The 26,873-nt window shown below is 45.5% G+C and overlaps 1 protein-coding gene across 1 annotated transcript in view; it reads right to left on the bottom strand.

Annotated features, from left to right (window-relative positions):
* The window catches only part of SERPINE3 (serpin family E member 3), a 33,032-nt gene extending 8,193 nt beyond the window's left edge, over positions 1–24,839 (bottom strand). Inside the window, exons 1-6 of the mRNA XM_067713013.1 lie at positions 24,360–24,839; positions 22,835–23,095; positions 17,579–17,812; positions 15,350–15,553; positions 13,603–13,801; positions 6,287–6,387 (exon numbers count right to left, since the gene is read on the bottom strand). Of these exons, the coding sequence (XP_067569114.1) occupies positions 6,287–6,387; positions 13,603–13,801; positions 15,350–15,553; positions 17,579–17,812; positions 22,835–23,090 (994 nt within the window). The 5' untranslated portion in view covers positions 23,091–23,095; positions 24,360–24,839. The remainder of the gene's footprint in view (positions 1–6,286; positions 6,388–13,602; positions 13,802–15,349; positions 15,554–17,578; positions 17,813–22,834; positions 23,096–24,359) is intronic.
* Positions 24,840–26,873: the final 2,034 nt, after the last annotated feature.

Below are 26,873 nucleotides of genomic sequence, written 5' to 3'. Positions count from 1 at the left end.
TTGTGTGTCTTTTTGGAAAAATGTCTATTCAGATCCTCTACCCATTTTTAAATTGGATGATGATGATGATTTGCTATTGAGTTCTATGAGTTCCTTAGACATTTTGGATATTAACTCCTTAACGGATATGTAGTTTGCAAGTATTTTCTCCCATTCAATATGTTGCCTTTTCATTTTGTGAGTTATTTCTTTTGCTGTGAAGAAGCTTTTAGTTTGATGTAGTTTCATTTGTTTAATTTTGCTTTTGGTGTTTGTGCTTTTGGTGTCATATCCAAAAAATAATTGCCAAGACCAATTTCAAGGAGTTTTCTACTATGTTTTCTTCTAGGAGTTTTATGGTTTCAGACATCCATTTTGAGTTAATTTTTGTGAGTGGTGTAAGATAGGGGTCCAGTTTCATTCTTTTGCATGTGAATATCCTGTTTTCCTAACACCATTTACTGAAGAGACTATCTTTTCCCCACTGAGTATTCTTGGCTTCCCTGTCAAATATTAGTTGACTCCATACGCATGGGTTTATTTCTGGGGTCTCAATTCTGGTCCACTTGTTTGTCTGTTTTTAATGCCAGTACCGTACTGTTTCAATTATTATAGCTTTGTAATATAGTTTGAAATCAGGACATGTGACACCTTCATCTTTGTTCTTTCTCAGGATTACTTTGGCTATTCTGGGTCTTTTGTGGTTCCATACAAATTTTAGGATTGTTTTTTTTCTGTTTCTATGAAAAACACTGGAATTTTGATAGGGATTGCATTGAATCTGAGGATTGGTCTGGGTAGTATAGACATTTTAACAACATTAATTCTTCCAATCCATGAACACAGGATGTCTTTTCATTTATTGGTATCTTCTTCAATTTCTTTCATCAATGTGTTGTAGTTTTCAGTGTAGAGATTTTTCATCCCCTTGGTTAAATTTATTCCTACGTACTTTACTGTTTTTGATGCAATTGTAAATGGGATTATTTTATCTCTTTTTCAGATAGTTCATTGTTAGTGTATAAAAAACAACTCATATTTGTATGTTGACTTTGTATGTTACAACTTTACTGAATTTATTGATTAGTTCTGTCTAATTATATACCACCATTACAATATTAGAGAATCTGATTTTGATGATATATTTACTATTACCAGTGATTTTTACACATTCATACATTTTTACAATGTTAATTGGCATTCTTTTATTTTAGCTGGAAGAATGTCCTTTAGCATATCTTGTAAGACAGGTCTATTGGTGATGAATTCCCTCAGCTTTTGTTTGCTTGGGAAAGTCTTTGTCTCTTCATATGTGAAGGACAGCTTTGTCAGTATAGTATTCTTGGTTAACAGTTTTTTCTTTCAATATTTTGAATGTGTCATCCCACTCTCTCCTGGCCTGCAAAGTTTCTGTTGAGAAACCCACTGATTGTCTTATGGGGGTTCCCTCGTATGTAACTTGTTTCTTCTCTCTCACTGCTTTCAAAATTCTTTGTCTTTTGGCAATTTAATTATAATGTGTTTTAGTGTAGCCCTTTTCATCCTCAACCTATTTGGGGTCATTGGGCCCTCATGAACCTGGATGCCCATTTATTGTTCCAAGTTTGGGAAGTTTTCAGCCAATATTGCTTTAAATAGACTTTCTATCCCTTTCTCTTTCTCTTCTCCTCCTGGGATTCCCATAATGTATATATTGTTTCTTTTGATGGATGTCCCCAGCTCCCATAGACTTTCTTCACTCTTTTTTTCTTTTTGCTCCTCTGACTAGATAATTTCAAATGATATATCTTCTAGTTCACCAATTTTTTTTCCTCTGCTTGGTTAAGTCTGCTGTTGAAGCTCTCTTAATCTTCAGTGCAGTCATTATATTCTTACGCTTTAGGATTTCTGTTTTGTTTTGTTTGATGGTTTCTGTTTCTTTGTTGAACTTGTTACTTATTTGTGCTCTGTTTTCCTAATTTTGTTTGTCTGTGCATTCTTGTAGTTTACTGAACTTCTTTAAGAGGATTACTCAGAGTTCTTTGTTAGACAGTTAACAGATCGCCATTTTTTTAGGGTAGTTATTGGAGCTTTATTTGTTTCTTTTGGTGGTATCATGTTTTTCTGATTCTTCATGATCCTTCATTCCTTGCATTAATATCTATGTATTTAAGTAAGCAGTCTCCTCTTCCAGACTTCACAGGTTTGCTTTGGCAGGGAAAGACCTTCACCAGTCAGCTGGTAGCAGTCGTGGGCGAGTAAGGCTCTCTCTCAGGGTCTCTGTTTGAGCAAGGCTACTGCATATGCTCTGAGGTTGCAGGGGTTGCTGCTGGCTGGGTTACTTGGTTGGGTGGGTCTGCTGGCTGGACTGTGCGTTCAAGTGGGGCCACTGCAGGGGCTCCCTGTTCAGGTGGGGCTTCTGGCTATGTTTTATGGTTGGGTTGGGCCACTAGCTCTGTAATCACCTCTGGTTGGGTGAGGTTTCAGGCTCTGTTCCCTGGCAGGATGGTGCACTGATTGGATGCCATGATTGGGCAGTTATGGGATGGGCTCTGCAATCATTCCTGGTCAGGTGGGGGTCTCAGGCTGTATTTTCCAACTGGGTGGTGCTGTTGGCTGGGCTCTGTGCCAGGTGCAGTGACAGGCCGGGATCTGGCTTGGTGGTACCATGGGTTGGGCTCCAAGGGCGTCCAGAGTCACCAATCAGTCTTCCTGGTTGTATGGTGTCAGGGGCTATGCTCAACAGTTGGGCAGGCCATCTGGCTTGGCTCTTTGCCCAAGCAGGGCTGTAGGATAGGCTTCCTGGCTATCTGGGTTCTTTGGCCAGGCTTCCTGGATGAGCAGGACTTGAGGCTATGCTTGGCAGTTGGTTTGGGCTGTGAATTTGCTTTCCTGCCTGGGTGGGTTGGGAGTATGGCCCTTTGACTGGAGACCCAGATCACAGAACTGCCAACTGAGCCCTCTGGCCAGATGGGGCCACTGGCTTGGCTCTGCAGATGGGCACTGCTGCTGGCTGGGGTCTTTGCTCAGGTGCCACTGCAATATGGTCTAATAAGGTTTGAGTACCGATTGCTGTAAGCTTTGCCCCTCTTCTCCATCTCTTATCTGATCCTCTGAGATCAGAGACCTGAGAGGGCCTACCAGGATGTGTCCTGCAACATTGAATGTCTACCTTGGGCTCTCTTTTCCCACTGGAGAAACCATAGATCTAGTGCTGTGTCAGCCTGGAGGAGGGGTGATGTGGTCAGAGTGTAGCCACTCCTCTTACCTTTCTAATGTGGTCCTTCTCAGTCTCTGTGTTTCAGAGGGGTGCTTCAGCCTCACCTCCTGGTGGGGGCATTTCCACAATGGTGACTTGTCTATGGATGGTTGCTAGTTGGTCTTCTTGAGAAAGGGACTGAAGTCGGGAATGACCTATGTTGCCATCTTGATGACCTACTGCAGCTCTGCCCAGTCATCTGGTATGGCATAAGTTAACTTCAGTACACAACCAAACAACTGTGGGTGGTTTCCTCATTCACATCATAGTAAAAGGGAACTTGTACTTCTTCATGAGCAGAGATTGAAAACTATTCACTTACAAAAGTCAAGAATAAGACAGTTTCTTCAAAGTTTCAAGTTGGTGCACAAGGAGTATTTCTTGGATTAGGAAGCATGGGTTGGTATCAAAGCCTGATGATCCTATAGGAAGTGGGATTGCTCGAAAAGGGTATCTCTAGCTGATGTCTTTAGTGTAAATGAAACTGGAATTATTCTTAAAAGCTTCATAACATGTAGTGTCAAGGTTGTCTGGGGAGGAAAATTATACCCTGGTCTCAGTTGGGCCTTGAAATGATATCAAGCAAGTTCATCATGCAGCCAAAAAAGGATCTGATGCCATGAAAGGAGAGATGAGTGACTTTTAAACGGAGCAGGGGAACTTGAGTAAAATGATACTGGGCTTTGGAACCAAATGGAAAGAAAAAGCCAAATGTTCCCTGTGGTTGTTTAGTTTCCATCAACAGCACAAAACTGTTTGCAACCCTTTGTTAATTGTAAGATGGGAGGCCAGCATTTTCTGATCATTTACTCTCTGACAAGCTCTCTAATGCTGCTTTGCTATATGATAAGGAATTTCATTTCCACAAGTAAGATGTGAGGTGGGTGGTGGATACCCCATTCAGGCATGATACGACGATTTGTTAGTGAGATTCAGTGGCCATGTCTCCAGAATTAAGTCAACAGCTTACTTGGGCACAGAAGTGACTCGTCTTTTGATTATGTTTAAAGAACAGCATTGGAAAGCAATATTTTAGTTGGCAAACTCTATCTGTAAAAGGCCAGATATTAAATATTTTAGCCATTGCAGACCATGTGGCATCTGTTGCAACATCTCAATTCTGCCATTATAGCAGGAAAGCAACCACGGATGATTTGTAAATGAATGGGAGTGGCTGTGTTTCAATAAAACTTTATTTATAAAAAGAGGTGGTGGGCCATCATTTGGTGACCCCTGCATTAGAGGAACAAAATTTTATGGGAGAAGATCGTAAGGTGGATGTGTTTTATCTGTAGGAAACATGCATGCAAGCTTCCCACTTGGTGCATGGTAACTGCTTGATAGTTATTTAACAAGCCAGATCCATGAGCCTATATTTCTGCTGATTGGAGCAAATATAAGTAGGCTTTAATTGCATTATAAAACAAGAGGTTAGGTATTTTAAAAGGTTCTTTTTAAAGCTAAGCTGCTTGTTAGATCTTATCAAAGGAGCTATGGGCCTCAGAAGTCTTTACCAATAGGGGAACTGCACGATGTGGGTTGCGCTCAGTCCTGTTTGAGGACACAGAACTGACTGCATTTTAGGATGCACTTCTAAGACATAAAGTCAGAGAGGTTTGAGAACCAGGAAGGAGCAGTGAATCACAGTGATTACTTGAATGTAGTGGTGTGGAAGAAAAGGTTAGAACAGCCCCAAAGTTTTGAACTAGGATGATCAAAACAGGAATGCCATAGCTGAGCTCCAGAGCCACAAAAAGATACTGTGATTGGATTCTGCAGGTTATTAAAGACAGTGCACTCAAGTTCTTCATCCCTTGCTCCTTCCTTGCTTCTCATCCTTTTGCTCTAATCTTTCTCTTTTCCTGGCAGTGCTAGATTATGTCTGTGTCACCAGGCAAAATTTCTGGTAGAGTCATTCAACAAAGTCAACAGTATTTACTGGATATCCACTGTGTGCCAAGCATTGTTGGGGCACTGTAGCCAAACTGGACTATCACCTTGCTTATCTCTTTGTTTCAGCAATGAGTTCAGAGCTGGTGGATTACAAACAATCTAGAATAGATCCTTCCTCCTGCGTTTTATTTGATGTGCCATGTAGTCTAACTGGTCACATCTAATGCCCAAGCTGAGCCTTCTCTTGTGGACCAAACTCCCATGTTTTTCTGTGATTGCTTAAAGAAACCTGAGCAAGCCTTTAGAAAACTTATCTGTGCTATGAGGTTCTAGCATTCAAAACAGAGATTTCACAAGCTCATCAGGCAAGGAAAACATCAAGGCCAATGGCTATGCCTGCCCCAGTGTCATCTTTGTATAGATAATGTACCATCCAGAGCAGAAAGGAACCTGAGCCTTTGGAGTTGGCAATAGTTTAGCCAGTGGTCTCCTGAGAGGATTCTGGAAGATAAGGTTCTGGCATTCCACTCTCTTTTAACGTTAGATGTGAGTCTGTCAGACCATACGTGAATACAGATCCTATTGATTAGGAGTAGCTTGTCTACTACAAGCCAAGAAATTGAATATAGACTCTGGGAGGGAGGACATTTTAAGGCAAGGCTGTAGCTGGATGAGTAATTTGAAGAAAGGAAGTTGGATGGATGAGGGTAAGTTCCGAGGTTAGCTCATTAGAAGAGGACAGAGAGGTACAGGAAGGGAGGGAGGGAAGGTAGAAACAGAGTGACCGTGAGGCCATCAGGACAGCAGGAGGTCAGAACGAAGGGCTCTGTTGCACCAATGTCTCTGGCATCTCCTAGTCATGCCAGGCAGAGGAGGGGAGTTGTATTGTGTCCAGTGGTCACTGACTTTACTCGGAAGATGGCATCTGAAAACCGTGCTTAGAGGTCGTCTCAAGAAACACCCCCTCCTCAACAAAGTCCAACCCAAATCTGTTATCTGAAGCAACAAATTCTTATGTAAAGCAAAGCACTTTTTAAATTCTTTTAAATGATGTTACCTCTGGCTGTTTACCTCTGAAGGCTCTGTAGATGAGAATCCCTTAATCAGTGCATGATTACTGATTAGAAACTGCCCCAAACACAATGCTAATAAGCTTGGAAGAAGAACTGGTGTTACCTGAAATTCCTTTCAAGTTAGCTTTGAGTGGGTCGAAGAGATCGGTAACTCCCCAGGAATATAAAATGTTTTTCAAGTTGAAATGATTTTGGATCCTAAACCTAAAAAACAAAAACAAACCATCCACTTTCACTTAAAATTCTCACTCAGTGGACTTTCATACACATCACATGACAACCAAACCCCCTCACTTGAAAGTCAGGCTCATTTCCAGCTTCATCTGTCATTGCTCCTTCCCAGACCCCCGACCCCCTGACTAAACTGACCACACAGCACTCTCTCCCAACTCTGGACCTTTGCTTCTGCTGTTTTTTCCAGGTCTCCCCTGAGACCTTTCCTCTAAGCTCAGATCAGTTGTTACCCCTCCTCTTCCCCAGCTGTTTTGTAACGGTCAGTTCTTAAGGCCCCTTTAAACACTTTGTTTGTTCTACTCTTCTGATATATAGAACATTCTGCTTCCTGTTACTGTTATTTATGATACTGTAAACTATTTGAGAAGAGAGCCTAGTTCCTCATAATAATTAATGTTTAATGAGTGCTTACTGTGTGCTAGGCACTACAGCAAGTACTTTATGTGCATACTCTCATTTTATCTTCACGTAACTGTGTTATTATTATCCTCATTTTACAGATGAGAAAACTGAGGCTTAAAGAGTTTAAGAAGCTTGCCCAAGAGGACGTCCTGAGTACATGGTGGAGCTCAACTCAGATGCGGCTGAGCACAGAACCTGTGCTCTTGGCGTCTACACTTCACTACCTCGCATCCCGGGTGGCTTCTCACACACAGTAGGTGCAGAAAAGAAGTTGTTGACTAACTGCCAATTGATAGAGTGTCTCACTTAATGTGTTTATCTTTGATACAACATATTTTCATGTTTGCTGTGTGCAGCGTGGGTCTTTGGTTTTCCTAGCAAGTCCCGAGAGCGGGAAGAATCAGCATGCCAACTTCCTCATGTTTCTTCAAGGGCAAGGCATTTAAAACTTTAACGCTGAAGGAGCCTTTAAAACTACGGCTGACATTATTTTTCTTTGAGAATAAAAAAGTTCAAAATGGAATTTAGATGGTCGTTTCTATAAACCATGCAGAACTTGTAGGAGAATAAAAATACTGCACAATATCAAAGTTCTTCACTGCCATACAAGACAATGTAACCAATATTTTAAACAAAGGAATCAGATTTTCTCGTATATGTGAGCTTTGAATCTGTTCAATAGTTTCAAAAACAGGCACAAGCTTTCTCTAAGTATGATGATATTTCTCAAAAAAGTTTTGGATCACCTTTTCTGAAACTTTCTTCCTTAAACTGCATTCTTTTGAGAACTCTCAATGTTGAAACACAGTGGTTAAGAACATGAACTTGGGAATCCAGTGCCGGGGTCTGATAGCTGGCTCAGCCTCTTACTACCTGAGGGACCCAGGGCAAGTTACTTTGCCTCTCTTTGCCTCAGTTTCCTTGCTTGTGAAACGAGCCTAAAACTAGTGCTTAGTTCTTAGCTTTGTGAAGATTAAATAAAACAGTCCTTGTAAAGTCTTCAGAACAATGCCCAGTGCAGCTCATGCACTTCATTGTTACCACTGTGGTTTTATTGTTTTGCAGTGATATTGAGAAAGAGCTAAGGCACATTTGAAGCCAAGTATGGTGGTTATGGTAGGTGATAAAACTGGGTAATATCACGTTTAGTAACTAAAGACAACAGTAAAAGCGAGGTATGACTATGAAAGACAACAGTGATTTGTTTTTTGTATGGCTACGAAGGCCAGTCCAGAAGAAATGCTACAAAAATATCCTGAGTTAAAAAAAAACACCCTTTACCAAAACCAGACAAGGATATCACAAGAAAACGACAGACCAGTGTCCTTTTTGAATATAGATGTAAAAATCCTCAACAGAATACTAGTAAATTGAATCCAGCAACATATAAATCCCCCATGAGCAAGTGGGATTTATCCCAGAAATGCAAGGTGGGTTCAACATATGACAATCAATCAAGGTAAAACACCATATTAATGAAATAATGGACAAGGGCCACGTGATCATTTCAAGAGATGCAGAAAAAGCATTTGACAAAATCTAGAATTCTTTCATAAAATCAAAAACCACTCAACAAACTTGGGATAGAAGGGAACTTCTTCAGCCTCAAAATGGGCATTTATAAAACTCCCACAGCTAGCATCATCCTTAACGGTGAAAGACTGAATGCTTTCCCCCTAGATCAGGAACAAGATAAGGATGTTCACCACTTCTATTTAACATTGTACTGAAGGATGTGCGTGGCGCTTATGCAAGAAAAAGCAAGCAAATGCATCCAGAATCAGAAGAAAGAAGTAAAGGTCTATCTATTCACAGGTGACTTGGTCTTGTATATAGAAAATCCTAAGGAATACACACACACACACACACACACACACACACACACACAGAAAAAACTATTAGAACTAATAGGTGAGTTCATCTAAGTGGCAGGATACAAGATCAAGATACAAAAATCAGGCTGTGTTTCTTTATACTAGCAATGAACAATCTGAAAATGAAATCCCATTTAAAATAGCATCAAAAAGAAATAAAGTACTTAGAAATAAATTTAATGAAAGAAGTGCAAGACTTGTACACTGAAAACTACAAAACATTGTTGGAAAAAACTAAAGAAAATCTAAATAAAATGAAACACATCTTGTGTTCATGGGTTAAAACTCCTAATGTTTTTATAAAGAAATTATTCCCCAAATTAATCTATAGATTCAACAAAATCCTTACCAGATTCTATCTGTTTATTTGGCAGAAACTGATAAGCTGATCCTAAAATTCATATGGAAATGCATGGGACCCAGAATAGCCAAAACAATCTTAAAAAAGAAAAACAAAGTTGAAGGACTCACACTTGCTGATTTCTAAACATATTAAAAAGCTATAGTAATCAGTCAAGAGTGTGTGTGGTACTGGCAAAAGTATAGATATTTGTGCCTATGGAATAAAATTGAAAGTCTAGAAATAAACCTATACACTTATGGCCAATTGATTTTGACAAGGGTGCCAAGAAAATTCAATGGGAAGAAAGAATACGCTTTTCGATAAATGGCTCTGAAACAACTGGAAAGCCACATGCAAAGGATGATGTTGGACCTCTACTTCATCCCATACCCAAAATTAATTCGAAATGGATCAAAGACCTAAATATAAGAGTGAAAACTAGAAAACTCTTAGAGAAAACATAGACACAGATCTATGTGACCTTGGTTAAGCAATGGTTTCTTAGGTATGACACCAAAAAAACCCACAAGAAACAACAACAAAAATAGATTAAACTTTATCAAAATAAAAACATTTGTGCTTCACAGGACACCATTATGAAAGTGAAAAGACAACAACCCACAAAATGGAAGAAAATATTTACAAATCATGTATCCAATAAGGAGCTAGTATCTAGAATATAGAAAGAACTATTGTAACTCAACAATAAAAAGACACATAACCGATTTAAAAATGAACGAAGAATTCAAACAGATGTTTCTCCAAAAAAGATATATAAATGGCCAACAAGCACATGAAAACATTGTTGACATTAGTAGTCTTTAGGGAAATATAAATGAAAGTCAGACTGAGAGACCACTTCACATGCCATAATGGCTCTAATCAAAAAGACAGGGGATTCCCCCTACAGCTGTTGTCACACACAGTTGTGAGGTCACCCAGGCTGCAGTGACTTGCCCCCAGCCTGAGGAGGAGGCCAAAGCACAGAGGAGGGCATTGCTGAAGGGCAGAGGAGGTGAACGCATCCTGACTAATGTAACTAAGAATAACGACACAGTTCCTGAGTGCAAGCTTTATAACATCCCTACTTTTTAATCCACAATTTGGGAAGGCAGTCTTTGCCCTTTCCCTATCTCCCTTGCCTCCATAAAGAGGGGCCTTTAAAAAAATTATGGTAAAATGTACATTATATAAAATTTACCATTTTAACAATGTTAAGTGTATCATTCAGTGGTGTTAAGCACAATCACATTGTTGTCCAATCATCACCAGTATCCACTCCAGAACTTTCTCATCATCGCAAACTGAAACTCTGTACCCATTAAACATGAAGAGGGTCTTAGGGAAAAAAAGGACAATAGCAAGTGTTGACAAGAATATGGAGAACCTGGAACCCTCATACATTGCTAGTGGGAGTGCAAAATGGTGCAGCTACTTAGAAAACTGTCTAGTAGTTCCTCAAACTGTAAAGTGTAGAGCTAACACATGACCCGGTAATTCCATTCCTAGGGTATATACCCAAAATAATTGAAAATCTATAGCCACAAAAACGTGCACAAATGTTTGTGGCAGCCAAAAAACAGAAACAAGCCAAAAAGTGTCTCGGCACCTAAATGTCTATACGTGGATGAATGAGTAAATAAAATGTAGTATATCCACACAATGAAATATTACTTGGCCATAAAATAGAATGAAGTACTGCGGCTTCCCTGGTGGCGCAGTGGTTGGGAGTCCGCCTGCCGATGCAGGGGACACGGGTTCGTGCCCCGGTTCGGGAAGATCCCACATGCCGCGGAGCGGCTGGGCCTGTGAGCCATGGCCGCTGAGCCTGCGCGTCTGGAGCCTGTGCTCTGCAACAGGAGAGGCCACAACGGTGAGAGGCCCGCGTACCACAAAAAAAAAAAAAAAAAAAAAAGAAATTTCTTAAGGGCTTCCCTGGTGGCGCAGTGGTGAATCTGCCTGCCAATGCAGGGGACACGGGTTCAAGCCCTGGTCTGGGAAGATCCCACATGCCGCGGAACAACTAAGCCCGTGCACCACAGCTACTGAGCCTGCGCATCTGGAGCCTGTGCTCCGCAACAAGAGAGGCCGCGACAGTGAGAGGCCCGCGCACCGCAATGAAGAGTGGACCCCCCTCGCCGCAACTAGAGAAAGCCCTCGCACAGAAAAGAAGACCCAACGCAGCCCAAAATAAATAAATAAATAAATTTATAAAAAAAAAAAAAAAAAAGAATGAAGTACTGACACAGGCTACAAGAATGAACCTTGAAGACATTATGCCAAGTGAAAAAAGCCAGACACGAAAGGCCATGTATTGCAAAATTTCATTTACATGAAATGTCCAGAAAAGACAAATCCACAGAGAGAGAAAGTAGATTGCCTAGGGCTGGGGCGAGGGGGATGCGAGTGACTGCTAAAGGGTGTGGAGTCTCTTTTTGAGGTGATGACGATGTTCTGGAATTAGATAGTGGTGATGGTTGCGCAACTTTGCAAATATACTAACAACCTCTGCATTGTACACTTTAATTGTAAATCCGTTTAAAAGAATGGGTTTTATGGTATGTGAATGATCTCTCAATTTAAAAAGGAAGAAAGAAAACACCCTCAGAAAAGCACAAAATGCCCATGACGATGATCAGCAGCTCCTTGAAGGAAGGGCAAGCTCATTTGGGATATATGAGATCTGGTGGGTTTAAGAAAATGCACATATCATGTCTAACATAAGAAAAAAATGCTCATTGTTTGGCTTCCCACTTTGTTGACCTAAAAACCAAGTGTTTTACTCATTAAGCAAATATATATTTGACATAATCAGTCTTTCTGGTGGGTTTTCTTGATTATTCTTTTGGTATGATGATGTTCCTAATGAAGACTGACAGTCCTTATATATTCCATTTTATTTCTTTATAAATAAAAGTTTACTTTGGAAGGTAGATATCATAATTCATCCAGAGTCTACTGAAGCACTGCTTGGTGGTGTTTAACCGGAAGGCTCACGTCATTGCCATACAATTTTTGCCTGGCTACCCACAGAGTGCCCTAGTTTTTGCTCTTGCTAAGTAAAATATGCAGGCTGACTTTAGAGCAGGTCATACTAAGTGATGAATCAATGATTTGTGGAACTAGAGGAAAATTCTTGCCCAAAAGCTGACTTGCGTCTACCATGGTCCAAAGTTTCGTACCCAAATCTAGACCTAAAATAGTTTTTACTTCTTTCTTTATTCCCTAAAGGGCTTAAAGCTAGTTTTTTAAAACTTGGTTAGTTTTGCTTGTGAAATAGCCCTAAAAGGGAAGGGGAGTTTTATTTCCCTAAAATCTTCTATCCTTCTCAGACAGCAGACAGTCTTAGGGAGATTATTATTATTTTTTTTAATCTGGATGAGGTCAAGTGTGAAGCAATACTTGGGTTACTATGACCTCTGCCTTCCTGTCCCTTCTCTGTCCTCCAAAGTTTTTTAGGATCATTCCTCAAGGGTTTGCAAGTTCTAAAGGCAGATTCAGCACCAGTGAAGAGTTCGCAGTGGAGCTAGGCACCTCCCTGGGGCCTCTTCCTTACACCAGCTGCTCCAGGACAAGGCCAGCCATCTGCCTCATACGCTCAAAAAGACTGTAGCAAATTCCTGCACCTGGCTGCATTTTCTCTCCACTTTTAGCCTTGAACGCTCTTCCTCCTTTGCTGAGCTTCTCTCAAACATAACAGAAAGATCAGGGCTGCTTCTGCTCCATGCCAGAGAGATCTGTTGAAATAGCCAGCCTTTGGACTTTGATTTGGGGTCTAAATATTTCGCTTGGAGAGATAGGCTTTGTCTTAGAGTTTAGTTCACCTTCTGCCCTCGCTATGCCGGATCCCACTTTAGACCTTGGCCCTTCACTCACTGGGTCTCTGTGTGTTTTTGTTCCAGTGCCTGGACTTATTTTTAACTCCTCGAGGGACCACTGCCAAGGCCTCTGGCTCAGCGCTGCTGACAGCCTGGTCAGTGGAGGAGCCCAAGGCGGCCAGTGGGAAGGCACACGAAGAATCCACATGCTTCAAATGAGCCCTCGGATACTTTTCTTGCTTGATGCTGGTGTACAAATTAATTACGCATTTACTCTGATTTCAAATGTACCGGAGAAGCTTATCACTTAAAGATGTTCGTTGAGGAATCCTTTGTAAAGTAATGAGGTTTGCAAATAGGTTTTGTTTGGCAGAAGCAAAATCCAGCACCATCATTTAACTTTTTGACCTCTTGGGGTTTTGTATTGGTACCCACTGGGTTTTCTTAAAGAAAGGCTCACCTTTATTTAGAAAGAATAAACCTTTCAGCACAAGGACTTAAAGTCTTGAATTCGTATGCTTTAATTTGCCTTCAGATCAGAATTATATCTGTATTTGCTCAACTGCATAAGCGATCTTGCCTCTTTGGTTTTGAAAATGATGTTTGTATACTCTTAGGATGTGATAAGATTTAGGGCACATGCCTCCAAGGTGACTGTACAGACCCTCGAGTCAGGCCGCCTGAGTTCCAGGTCCGGCTGACTGAAGCAGGCTGCAGAGCCCCCCGTCATGACAACGCAGCTGCTCACCTGGGCAGGAGCACGTCCATCCTGGCTCTCTTCAGGCTGGAGGTCCAGATGTGGAGGATGCTGGCTGTGAGGTGAGGCTCAATGTGGCTCAGTGGCGTGTCTCTGTCTCTCGGCAGCAACAGGAGGAGACTGGCCACATTTCCCAGGTATGGCAGCTCGAGCACCCCTACCTGATGGCCCGCGGGGTCCTGGAACTGGCCTGGGGATTCAGCGGATGGGGGGTTAGTTCTGTCCCAGGAGCCCAGGGAACCTAACAGTGCCAGACCCTGGGAAGGGCCAGCTCACAGAAGTGGAAACAATGCATTTTATTAACAAACACAGTGTCCACCTCTGCCTCAGGGAGCAGTTTGAGGCCGAAGACTGTGGGTAGCTGTGGCCATCTTTTCTACTCCTAAGACCTAGAACATCTCTAAGATATTCTCATGGGGCTTGAGCCCCAGGGCCAGCAGCGGCTGGGCAGGGTGGGGAGGATGGCACACGGGAGAGCCTGTCTTAAAGGGGCAGCCAGTCCAATCCTGGCTTGTTGTTGCCATGTCAGGACCCAGGCTCTTTGTGCCAGATTTTCCTATCTTTCGACAAAAGCTCTAAACCCAGATGTCACGGGAAATTTCTCAATTTCGAAAGCACTGCCCAGGCCTAACGAAACAGGAGTCCAGGCTGGATCTGACTTGATGTAATTTGTACCCTGTAGGTCTCAGGATGGACAGCTGGGAGCTTGTGGGCAATGGCAATGGCTGGCTGAGGACAAGTCCAGGCCGTTGGGCAGAGCCTGATTTCAGAAGCGTGTGATGGGATGGTGGCAGCAGACCCAGATGGCCAGAGATCAGAAGACCCGGCAAGGGTTGCTGGTGAATGCAGAGACAGTGGCCAGACTCAGTGACAGGGCAAGATGGGCAAGTAACATGCAGCATCCAGCTGGGCTGGGGGGACCTGGCAGTCTGTGGCAGCCCCGGTCTTGGGTGGAGCTCCAGGCCTGATCCCTTCCCTGGGAGGACGGGGAGGCCTGGGCCTTAATGTCAGGGGACAGCAAGTTTTCTAAACACCAAAGTTCCTAAAACACTGATTCAAGTCTCACTGGCTTAATTAGTGAATAACAACATAATTAGTCCCACAAGCCAGAGGGAGCTGAGCCTGCAGACCAGGGTTTGGCGGGGTGCAGGGGAGAGGAGGTGTGTAGGGGGCAGGGCGGTGGGGGATGGGCAGCGGGGTCCATCCCTCCCTGGCCTCGTTGGGGCCCCACCGGAGCATCCACAGCACTCACTAGTCTGCTGGGATGGGGGGCAGCCTGGCGTACCTCCACCGCGAGGGGGATGAGTGACAGTGGGCAGGGTAGGCAGGCAGAGAACCCTGGTATTTCAGGCCAGTGGCACTTTCGGGTGGACATGCTCTCCAGAACCTTCTAGACTGGACTCTCAACCTTCCATCCTTTCTCAGCACTGAACACTGAGGCCGGTGTTCATTTTACGGGAGTGACTGCCAGGGGAAGGGATTTGCCCAGACATTCTTGGTTTCACACTAAGTCCCCCCTTTACTCAGCGCGGAAGGAAAGGCCAGGCATGAAATCTGGTTTCTCTTCCCCGTGTGCCCCCTCACTATCCTGACAGTCTCCGGCTCCCTGGTCTGTCCTTCCTCCGTGGGCCCCGCACAGCTGAGGGTATCGCAGTGATGCTCAGCCCTATCCTTTCAGAGCGAAGCCCTGGTCTCCCCTCCTGCCCTCACGGCTCCCTCCCGGGCTCTCGCGGCTCACCGTAGTTGACCTCGGCCGTTTGGTACATCATGGGGACCTGGAGGACGACGTCCTGGGCACAGGTGAAAGGCAGGAGCTGAGTGCCCGAGAAGGAGAATCGGTGCCGCCAGGCACTCTGGAAGGACACGGTGCTCACCAGCACCAGCTGTGCGGACTCCACGCCGCCGCCGCCTTGCTCCCAGGTGGAGCCCCCGGGACGCTCACCTGCAAGCAGAGAGCGGAGCACCGCTGCGATGCTGACGCCTGCGTGCACACCCTCCCGGGTGCTGAGGCATCCCCGAAGTTGGGTTTGTAGCTTGCTTTTTAGTACTTAGTTGTGGAACTGTAGTGTTTGTAACGAGCTGTGGTTGGAGACCATGCTTTAATTTTTTTCCGAACAGCTTGGGATGCCCTGGCTTGTTCCAGCTGTATTCCGGCTGGGACCGTTTCCCAGGAAGCGCGAGGCCTGCGCAGCTCAGACAGCCCCCTGGGAGGGACTGGGCGCTGTGATGGGAGACGCTGCACAGTGTCACCTCTACCCCCCACCCCCATGGCCCCAAATGCTGCTGGGCCTCATGCCTGGCAGAGCCTTTGTTTACACAACAACGTCCAGGGCATGGGCTTGAAATTCCGGAGCGGGCTGGCCACTCGTCACGTTGCTCCAGCTCGTTATTCGTTTACTAAACACACACTTTGCGCTAGGCTCTGTTTTCAGTGCTTAGCAAACGCTCCCCAACTCCCCCTGCCAGCTCTATTGTTATCCCCAGGGGTTTTGTTTTGTTTTGTTTTGTTTTTCGGTACGCGCGCAGGCCTCTCACTGTTGTGGCCTCTCCCGTTGCGGAGCACAGGCTCCGGACGTGCAGGCTCAGCGGCCATGGCTCACGGGCCCAGCCGCTCCGCGGCATGTGGGATCTTCCTGGACCGGGGTACGAACCCGTGTCCCCTGCATCGGCAGGCGGACTCTCAACCACTGCGCCACCAGGGAAGCCCCGTTATCCGCAGTTTTAAAGATGGGGCACCACGACTCAGATAGGCTGTCCAAGGTCTCATACTTGTGAGCTACAAAGTCACCATCCGCCCAGTTACCCAAGACGGAGACCTTGGATTTGAACCCAAGCAGCCTGGCCCCGGTCTCGGGGCACCAACTACCCGTCTTTCTCGGAGGACCATCCATTCCCCGGCGCCGCACCGACCCCTGCCCGCGGGGTTGATAGCAGCAAACCGTGTCCTTGCGTCTCCCGGAAGCACAACAGCTGCAATAGGGAGTTAAACGTTTTTAAGTAAATTGAAAGACATTGTGAAACGTTGGAGAAAACTGAAAGAGAGGAAACCTCCTCATCAATAAAGATCTTAACGTCTGCATTTTAACTCTGCACTCCTGCCGGCAAACATATTGTTCTCAATTCGTAAAGTACGTATTCCCTGTTCTGTCTTTTAAACGCTGGGTCTTCAACGTTCTCCCTATTTCTGTGTAACATTTGTAATCATCAAGGATGCTGGAGCCAGACTGCCTGGGTTAGAATCCTGGCTCTGCGGGTGCAGGGCAGCAGGCACAATTCTCTGTGCCTCAGTTTCTCCGTTTGTAAAATGGGGACAATAATAGCACTTAGATCTTAGGATTACTGTGAGGGGGAACTGAGCTAATAGGCACGGAGCACTTAGAAGGGTGCTAGCTAAATAAACTGAGCACTCAGTAGATGTTAATGATGTTCATCATCTTTGATGGTAATTACAGCTGCATGATATGTAGGTGCTATTGAATCATCCCTAATTGCTGGACAGGTAGGTTATTTATCAGTCTTTTTCTTTGATAATACTGGGCTAAACGTCTTATTACATACAAGTATTTCCTTAAGCTAAATTCCCAAGATACCACTTTTGGGGCTCCTACTGCATCTTGCTATGAAGGGAGTTAGCTGTCGATGAGAACAGAGCTCAGTGGGAACACACCTGGCGGGCATTGCATGGAACAAAGCCTGCAGGGCTCGGCTGGGGGTGGGAGGCTCTGAAGAGCGCCCTTCTGGGTGTGCCTGCGTTTGTGCCTCTGTCTCTGGGGGGGGGGGAGGGGCAGAATGGGACCAAAAGTGAGCCTTGCTTCACTCAAGGGTAGGATCTTCCAACAGGAGAAGCTTCTGCTGCAATTGAGGGTGGCCTGAGTACCTGTCGCCTGGCTTCTGATGAGTAACAGGGGAGACCTGTCTCTTCAGCCCTCCGCCTTTAGCCTCATCAAGGTGGACGGTTTTCCTTTACCTGTGGTCTGCCTGGGGGCCCATCCGTTGGCCAGGATGGTGGTACCATTGGGCTCCCTGAGGTTGGCTGCCTCCAGGCTGCTGTTGGCCCACCGGGAGACCTGCTCCACGAAGCAGGGGGCGAGTGGCATCCCCGTGTGCACGTAGAGGGTGCAGGTCAGCTCCAGCTTGGCGCCAGGGCCGGCGCTGGGTAGCGCAGCATAAACAGCTCGAAGCCACTCTCTGACCCTTGGGTCTGCAAAAAAGATGTTGGGATCAATCAAAATGGTGAGTGTAAGAGAGGAGTTAGCCCCAGCTCTGCTTGCACGTTGCATGGGAATGGGACCCCAGAGGCTCCACTCTTATTTCCCACAGTTCATCCACCATAGACAGTCAAATTGGTAAAGTCATAGCTAAGTTGCTCAGGAATTAGCCTGGATCCACAGATTAAAAGTTGAGGGGGAAGAGGGCTTCTCTGGTGGCTCAGTGGTTGAGAGTCCGCCTGCCGATGCAGGGGACATGGGTTCGTGCCCCGGTCTGGGAGGATCCCACATGCCGCGGAGCGGCTGGGCTGGTGAGCCATGCATGGCCGCTGAGCCTGCGCGTCCGGAGCCTGTGCTCCACAGCGGGAGAGGCCACAACAGTGAGAGGCCAGCGTACCGCAAAAAAAAAAATAGTTGAGGGGGAAGAAACCATGCTAGATTTGAAAGAAATCAGCCTGGGATTAAGTCAGATAGAAAAACACTACCAACCTCTCAGAGACTATGCTTCCTAAACACCTTGAGTCAGAAATGTAGCCCAATGCTACATTCCCTCATCCCCCTGAGCCCCAGCAGACAGCCCGTTATTATTCATGTCAGCGAGAACCTGCAAGAATGTTGAGGAAATAATAGGCATTTGAGAAAGTCGATGGTTTCCACCTTCCTGAGGGCAGCTGGGCTTCTGGTTATTCACTACTTACACAGGAGATTGCCTCCTTCTCTCCATAGTCAATAGTAGATTTCCTTTTCATGCTATTGTTCACAACTGCGGGTCTCTTCCCCCCAGCCCTGGGCATCTGGAGCTGGAGCTAGGCCTCTCGCCTGCTGCTGAGTCAGGACACAGTTGAGTACCTTCCTGAGACGTGCAGGCTGGGCTTTTCCAGCAGTCAGGACCCCTTCCCAGGCAGGCTGCCTCTGGAACACGGCCCTTCCCTTGTCCTCCTGGCCTCCCCTTCGTCTTAGGCATGGCCCAGTGGCTGCCCACAAGTCTCCCCCGTGACACCCAGGCTTTGCGCCCTATTCCTGCCCCACCCTGCCCCTACTGGCTCTCCCAGGGCGCCAGGTAGAGTGACTCTCTGTCTTGGCTTGGGGGTCCGTCCACACTGTGTCTCATCCTTCATGTCACAGAGGCCAGGCCAAGAGGCAGCAGCAGACCCCCTACCCCTGACGTGCCGGCCAGAGTCCTTCTGGGGACACAGAATATACGCCGCCCAGGGTCCCCAGCCACCAGGCTGCAGAACGGGGTTGTGGGCAGATTCTGCTCCACAGAACTTTCACTACCAAAGCTGCTTCTTGGAGTCGACAACTGTGCTGCTCCTCAAGTGCTTGCTTTTTCTTTTAATGAGAAAAGCCATGAATGAAAAAAAATTCCCATCAGGTTTTCCTCTACTGAGGAAGGTCGTAAGTACTTATGCAATCATGTCCCTGTAGAATGTAGACTGTCTGCAGGGGAGAACAGAGACATTTCTGTGGTTCTCAGTGTCACGTGACCTCAGGGGATGGTCACAGAGTTCTCTGTCCTCTCACCCTCTCTGGCCCAGAGGACCAGCTGTCCTTCTAGCCAGGCACTTCCAATTAGCAGAGTCAAGAGGCTTGAGAAATCTTGTCTCCACCTGAGCCTGCTTTGTCCCTACCATTAGCACATTGGAAGTGCTTTTCTAGATGCTGCCGGAATGAACAGACAGCGTCAGAATAAAAGATACTGAAGGTTGACAGTGTTCACACTCTGTTAAATGCTCTACATGCATGATCATGGTTAACCCTTTCTACAACCCTGTGAATTAAGTGCAATTATGATCCCATGTATAGATGAGGGAGCCGGGGCTCAGGCAAATTAATAAACTTGCTCAGTGTAACCCGGCGTCACCCCCCAACTCCCACCCTCTGGTGAAGGACAGGTGGGCTGGGAACAGTCTGCTCCTCTGCTCGGGAGAGCCTCACGAAGCCTCCAGTTTTGCTGCGTTTCCTAGGTCTTGTCTGTAATGGGGCAAAAGGGACTGACATGAGTGGTGACAAACGGCTCCCCCCTCGGCCCCAGCCCTTGAAACTGCTGTCTCAATTCCTGTCTCCTCTGCCTCCCCTCCTACAAAGCTGTCCTTCCTGCTGGAGGGGCTGCGTGGCTCTAACAGAATGGTGAGGGAGAAGGAGGGAAACCAGGGGGCTGCGGTAGATCAGGAATGCAGTGGGGAGGGTGGAGGGTCTGAAGGGAGGGTCCCTGGGATGGCGCAGAGTGGCAGGAAAGTGCTAGAAGAAATGGTATTTTCCTGAGTCCCGCTGCAGACCAGCCTTTTAACTCATTTGAGACACCAGCTTGGAAAGAGCCTTCCTTCTCAATACATTAGCTGAACAGAACATCTTGAATGTGACGCTGAATCCAGGGGCAGGGGGAGGGGTTCTGGATTGTAAGATTAATGTATATAAAATTCTCAGTTGGCAATTTGTAATGCTGATTAAAGAGGGTTAAGTTTCGGATGATGTGCAAAGGGTTTGGTTGAGCTGAGAGAGTGATGAAGATGAGTCTGGTGAAAAATCAAGAAGGTAAGGTGCTTAGCTATGTTTCTGCAACTGCTCAGTGGTTGACAGTGGGGTTAAAGGGTTGAGGAAAGAACATAGGACTGGAGTCAGAAAATCTGGAACTGGAATCCACTTGCCTGTTGGGTGAGCTGAGTCTTACCAAATCATTAACCACTTGTCTCATTTGTAAAATGGGGACTTCAGGAGGCCTAGCGATCGCATATGATTTCTCTAAGGACCAAATGACATAACAACTGTAAAAGTGAGTCCATGTGCATCATCAAACAAGATTCTTTCCCAGGGGCCAGGCTACCTCCATCTCTGAGGCCTCTGTTCCCAGCATCATTCTTGTGATGAATAGAAAGCTGTAAAGCGTTCTTTATTAATTTACCTGGAAAAGCAATGGGAATTCCTTGAACTTGGACCATTGGGAAATCGTGTGTTTCATGCGGCGAAAACAAAGGTATTTTGGGGGATATCACTGGTGCCTGTTCTGAAACTCGTGCTGTGCTTTAGCACCAGCAGGTGGGGATCCTGGCAAAGCTGCTGGTGGTCACCTGTTGGCTGGATGTCAGCGAGAAGACAGGGCCCATGGGTCCCACTGTGAACTTGGATGGATCTCTGTTGATCAGACGGGAGCAATGCCTCAAGCCCCTGGACTGTGGGTTCATGTTGCTGGTCTGCACCCACTTGTAAGAGAAAGGCTGGGCCAGGGCAGGGGTGGTGGGCAGTGGCAGGTTGTTTTTCAGTCAGCACGCAGCTGATTCTCTGAGCAATTTTGTGGCAAACAAAAATCCAGGGGTATTCTATTAACTAGAGCTCTGTAAGCAGCACATTCCTGTTTGGAATAATTAACCATGGCTCCATAAGATAATGAAGCCATTTATGAGTAAGAAAAAAAAAGGTGGGATTATGTTCCACAGAGTCTGACCGTTAAGCAATTCTGGAAGTTTGGTAATTCTTGAATGGGCTCTATGGAAACCCTGTTAATCATCATATTTGGTTAACCAGGTACCATGGTTGTCCCTGTAAACAAAGAATTGACTGTCATCAGTTCTCTTTCTCTGCAGGGTAACTGAACTTGCATTTCTCACTTTCCCCGTAACCCTGACTTCTGGGAGAATCTGTTTCAAGACTGAAATGCCCGCCCCTCTTTCATATTCTTTCATATCCCTATTTATTCTTCATAACCTAACTCAGGTGTCATGTTTTCTGGGGAGCCTTCCTGATCTGCCCGTGGAATACATCATTCCCTCCCCTGTACTGACTTATTTCAAATGAGTACACTCGCCGCCTTGTGTTAGAATGTGTTTCTATGCGCATCGTTCCTATGAGACTGAGCTTTTGTGTTCAGCGGTTTCCTTACATACCTGGCTGCTAAATTCCTGGCATAATACCAGCCCACGCGGCAGGAGCTCAAAAGCACCTGATGGGTTGTGTTGCACTGAATCTAACGTGGCGATCCAAGAGTGGCTCCATGGATACGCGCATTTCCGTGATATACTTGCTGAAGAAAATGCAGCTTGATAATTTATGTTTGTCTTCACTTATCCCCAGAGAGAAAACACATTTGTCTGTTGGCCAGCGGGCCCACAAGAATTGTTTTGGCAAAGGACAGGGTGCGGATGGAGGGGGACAGGACGCACAGCTGGTGCCTCGTGGCCTGATGTTTGAAGGGCTCACCTCTACTTGCCAACTCAAGATTCCAACTCAAAGGAAGCTCTTGCCATGACTGTCTTGGTATTAGTTCCTGCGCTTTCTAAAAAGTATTAATTTATACAATTGTAGCTCCCATCCTTTTTTACTGGCATCTTATTCTAAGAGAGGAAAAAGCTGTGTGCACGAGTGTCTGTGTTTGTATGGAGTTGGGAGGTTGGGACCAAGGCCAGGCTTTACCAGGCCCTGAGTGTGGGCCAGGCGTGGCTGACCTGGCATTCATGAGGCTCTTGCCGCCACTGACAGAGCTGTTCTGAAGCCCATAATCATAGAATTATGTTAGTAGGTATGGCCCTGCCTTGAAGTCACAGATTTATGAAAGCAGGTTGGTCAACAGCGCGAGCTCTGAAGCCAGACAGCCTGGGTTTGAGTCCCAACTCTGCTGCTTCCTAGCTGTGTGACCTTGGGCAAGTTGCTTGTACTCTCTGTGCCTAACTAGGCTCATCTCTAAAATAGGTTTGATGAGATAATTACCTACCTCAATAGGGTTGTTGGGACAATGAATTAAATTATATTTGTAAAGTGCTTCAAGCACATCCTGACACCTAGTAAGCACTATGAAAGGGCTTGTGAAATGCAACTGAGAAATTGCCACCAAACCTAGAGTAGAGGGAACGTTAAACATCATCTGGAGTAACGATGCAGAGTTTGAGTGCCTTCTGCTGCGCACTTGCCCGTGGGCAACCTTCTCTGCCTGCCCCCTGGGGGCAGCCTGAACGGGAGGAGGGTAAGTGTGAGCAGGGCAGTGGGCGTGGGCAGCAGAGTAGGGGGAGCAGCGGCCCGCTTACCGTGGACGGTGTACCCCAGGGCCTGGACCAGCTGCCTCCGGGTGTTCCCCTGGGCTCCGAACTGCAGGAGCTCCAGAGGGATGAACGCGCCGGCGGGGGAAAGGACCAGGTTGGTTCGGTTGCCGTCCGTGGCCACGATCCGGTAGAGGCGAAGCGCGAGCTCCGTCCTCAGCAACGTCAGGTCCTCAGGGAGGTCGCTGGCTCCTCCAGGGGGGTAGGCATGAAGGAGGAAGAGAGCGAGCAGGACAGACCTCATGGTTCCTGCAGTGGAGGGAAGAGATGCAAGTGAGGCAAGAGCCGGTCCATCCTACAGAGAAGCAGGCATCGGGCGCTGGGACAGGCTGAGGGTGATGGTCACTTAGCTGGCTTGTTACCCACCCCTGTCCACTCGCACCGGACGCTTCACTGTATCCTGTTGTGTCTGCATTGGAAATACTGAGAAACCAAACTGTGAGTTGGAAAGCCTGGATTTTAGGCCTGCTCTGTCACTTACTACATGTGTGACCTTGGGTAAAGCTCTGGTCAGACCAGAAGCAAACCATTATGTTGGAAAATAAATGTAAGAAGTACATCCTACTCAGTTTTCTTGGTACTTAGCTAGCTTATAGGTGGGCCATGTCTATCATTAATAATAGTAACAACAAAGAATATACTATGTTAAAAAGGATTTAGTATATTTTCTCAGTTAATCATTACAACAATCTTACAAGGTAGCTGTTATTATATTGTAAATATAGAGATGATGAGGTTTAGAGAGCTCAGTGGCTCATTTAAGAAAACATGAGGATAGAAAGAGGCCCATGACTCCAGTCCTGGTCTCCTATGGGTGGTACATGAAATATTGGGAATATAAATGCACATTAAAATATCGAGCCATAAGCTCATTGTACCTAGGATATCAGAATTCTTGTGATGTGAATTATTCTCATAAAAAAGAACACTTTCACAGAGAGTAGAATGATACAAATATAACTCCTACTACAGAAATATACCCCTTCGAGGAAGAGAGTGCATTAGTTGGAAATTAATGCAAAGGAAAGAAGGTAAAGCAAAAAGTGTTTTCAGTGACTGTGCTACACAGACAGCCTGCAGCAGTTTCTGCTAAGTTGTCTGACTTTGGTGTCAGACAGGATTGGTGTGAGAGAGGCCCAGTCCAAAGTCACTTGAGGATGAGAAATTTGCATGTAAAGCCACTGGACTCAAAGGTGTTTATTTCAGATAAAGGCCCCACGTGGAAGAGTATCCTCTTTTTCTCAACTCTTCCATCCTGTAGGCAAGCACAAAGGCAGTGCCTGGATGACTTGGCATCTCAAGGGGAGGGACGTGCATGGACGTGGGGGTCTTTCTGTGTGTGTGTTTGGAGGTGGAGGGTCCCAGCCCAAGGTCATTGTGAAATGACCAGTTCCCAGGACTCCTGAAGCTCCTATCACCTCCCTCAGGGACAGAGCAACCAGACCTTCATGCCCCTGGGCTCCCCATGACCACATCCCAGCCGTGGTTCACCGCAGATGAGCTGTTTACTCACGGACTCTTGTATGGGACTGTCAGAGTTTCCTTGCTTGTTTCTGTTCTCGTGGGTCTCCAGCGTTAACGTGCTCCCCTTTTAAAACAGTGGAGCAGAATCTGCTTTGAATCACAAGACAGCATAGGGAGGAAGCTGGCAATTGCGGTCTCTGTCGGCGATGTCTCTACCACTCGGTCCAAATTCCTGGAGCCTGAGGTCCTGCAGAGAGCCAGGGGAAGGAGCACAGCCTGGCCAGCCAAGCCCAGATCGGAAACAGAGCAGGCCCTGGGGAGGGAGCCAGCCATACCCGTCAAGCCTTCTTAGGCTTGTGACCTGGTTGTACCAGCAAGGAACCCCTCATCTAGCCCTTTGTCACTATGAGGAATTTCACTGATAACTCTGCCATTAGGGCTTTTGCTGGGTACCAGGTACCTAATGCTTCTCCCCTCCTCCTGTGAAGAAAACAATAAATCAGTCATTGGGCATGACTTGAAACTTTTAGCAAATGGCATTCTGCAAAAAAGAAAAAAAAAAAAAAAAAACAATGCAAGATATAGCACAATCAGTTTGGAACAGGGTGACTTGCCTTATTTATTATTAATAAAAGTGAATGCACTTATTCATATGTAATATAATAAATATTATAAGTACTATTAACAATCTTGTTCTTTTCAGATACAACAGTTAATAAATCTGATGACTCAGTTTGAGAAAGAGACCATGTTGTCAATACACAAATGCACATTTTGGGAAAGAATAAGCAGATTCTATCCAAAGTCTGTCCCTGTGACCTATTCAGAATTGCATACATTTCAATTAAGGTCTTAGGCATTGTATTAAGTACAAAATACATGGTAGGTTATATGTTGTTAATGATTAAAGAAAAGAAGAAGGTTTGGAAGATTTAGTAATTTTCTCTCAGGCACCTGTTAGAGTTAATATTTGAAAAAGAATGAGGCTGTTTTTTATCTGACGACTACTCACACCCTTGTAATCAGTGGGTAATTCACTTTAAAGTAAACTGTTGACACTCAAGCCCGGAATCGTTTATATGTCTTAGGATAGTTACACCTCTAGAACTGTTTCACATGAAATTTCCCCAAATCTTTAATGTAGATATAGTGCATTCTTGCATGCTTTGAACTCTAAGTTGTAGTATGATGGGGGAATAAATATGTATAACTTATTCTACAGCATCCAGAGCTGGCATCCCACCCATCCATCCATCCATCCATCCAGTAGCTCTTACTTGCCTACTAGGTTCCAAGGCACTGTGCCAGGTCTGGTGGATGTAGCAGTGAACCAGCAACCTGGGCTCAGCTCTCTGGGGACCTACAGTCTTTTCCGTGAGTGCAGACTTTTGATGTTGATACTGACGGTTTTAAGAAAAAGAACCAACCACGAGGAGGACCATGGTAACTTGCAAGGGCTGTCTCCCAACGCTGTGAGTTCCCCGTGGTTGCAATTATTTGAGCAGAAGCTGATTCACTCTTTGCCAGTGGTGGAGTTGGGGAGATGCTTATGAAAAGGTTTCCCAAATTCAATAAAGTCTAGCTGTGTGACTTCTGCTAGCATTCCTTCCTACCTGACACTAAGAATGTATCATTCTAAATTGCTTTTACATTCTCAAGAAAAAAAAATACTAGGGAAATTAACATACAAAAAATATTTCCTGTGTAGGTTAAACATTTCAAAGTGTGAATGAAATGAAAGATGGGCAGCAATTTTTCGTGTGTGTGCTCAGCTGTGAACCTGGGTAAGTCTCTTTGTTCTCTGACCATTTAAGCAGCGGTTATCATGCTTGTTTCTGCCTTGCTGGGATATTGGTTACACTGCTCAGGGAGCCTCCATTCCTGAAGATATTTATCATAATTATAACAACAAAACTAGTGAACATTATTGAGCGCTTACAGGGTTCCAAGTACTCTGTTATATCCTTTCAATTCATAATTGCAATGAATCCTCACGACAGTCCTATGCGGAATGTATTATTATCGCCATTTTGGAGAGGATGAAACAGGTTCAGAGAGCTCAAGGTACTTGCCCAAGTTCCCACAGTTAGTTAGAGGCCAAGCTGGGTTTGAACGTAGGGCCGCCTTGATGCCAAGGCTCATGTTCTTTGCCACAGTTCTGGTGGTGTCTTTCAGGAGCCACGGGGCTCTTAAAATCCCTCATGGCTGTGGGATTCCAAGACATTTGGTGGAGAGCCCAGACTCTCCTGGCTCATAATGTGTGTCCACTCTGCCCACATTCACCAGGGATGCTATGGTGAATCTCCTGTAGACAGGCAGCTATGAGGTGCAGCACCTTTTTAATTATAGTTTTTAATTTTTCACAACCTGATTTTTTATAGGCATAAACTATAAGGCAAATCACTTTCAAACCCATCTACACTCCATCAACATCCCACATTCCTGCCAATACTTGGTACTTCCCAGCTCTCTTATTTTTCCAGTGTAATAGGTGCAAAATTGTATCTCATTGAGTTAATTTGCATTTAGGTGATCACCAATGATTTTAAGCATGCCGTCGTAT

This window comes from Pseudorca crassidens, chromosome 18 (genome assembly GCF_039906515.1).
Source record: "Pseudorca crassidens isolate mPseCra1 chromosome 18, mPseCra1.hap1, whole genome shotgun sequence".
NCBI classification, from domain to species: domain Eukaryota; kingdom Metazoa; phylum Chordata; class Mammalia; order Artiodactyla; family Delphinidae; genus Pseudorca; species Pseudorca crassidens.
Note: the sequence above shows the minus strand (reverse complement) of the source record. Positions and strands in the feature narration are given on the sequence as shown.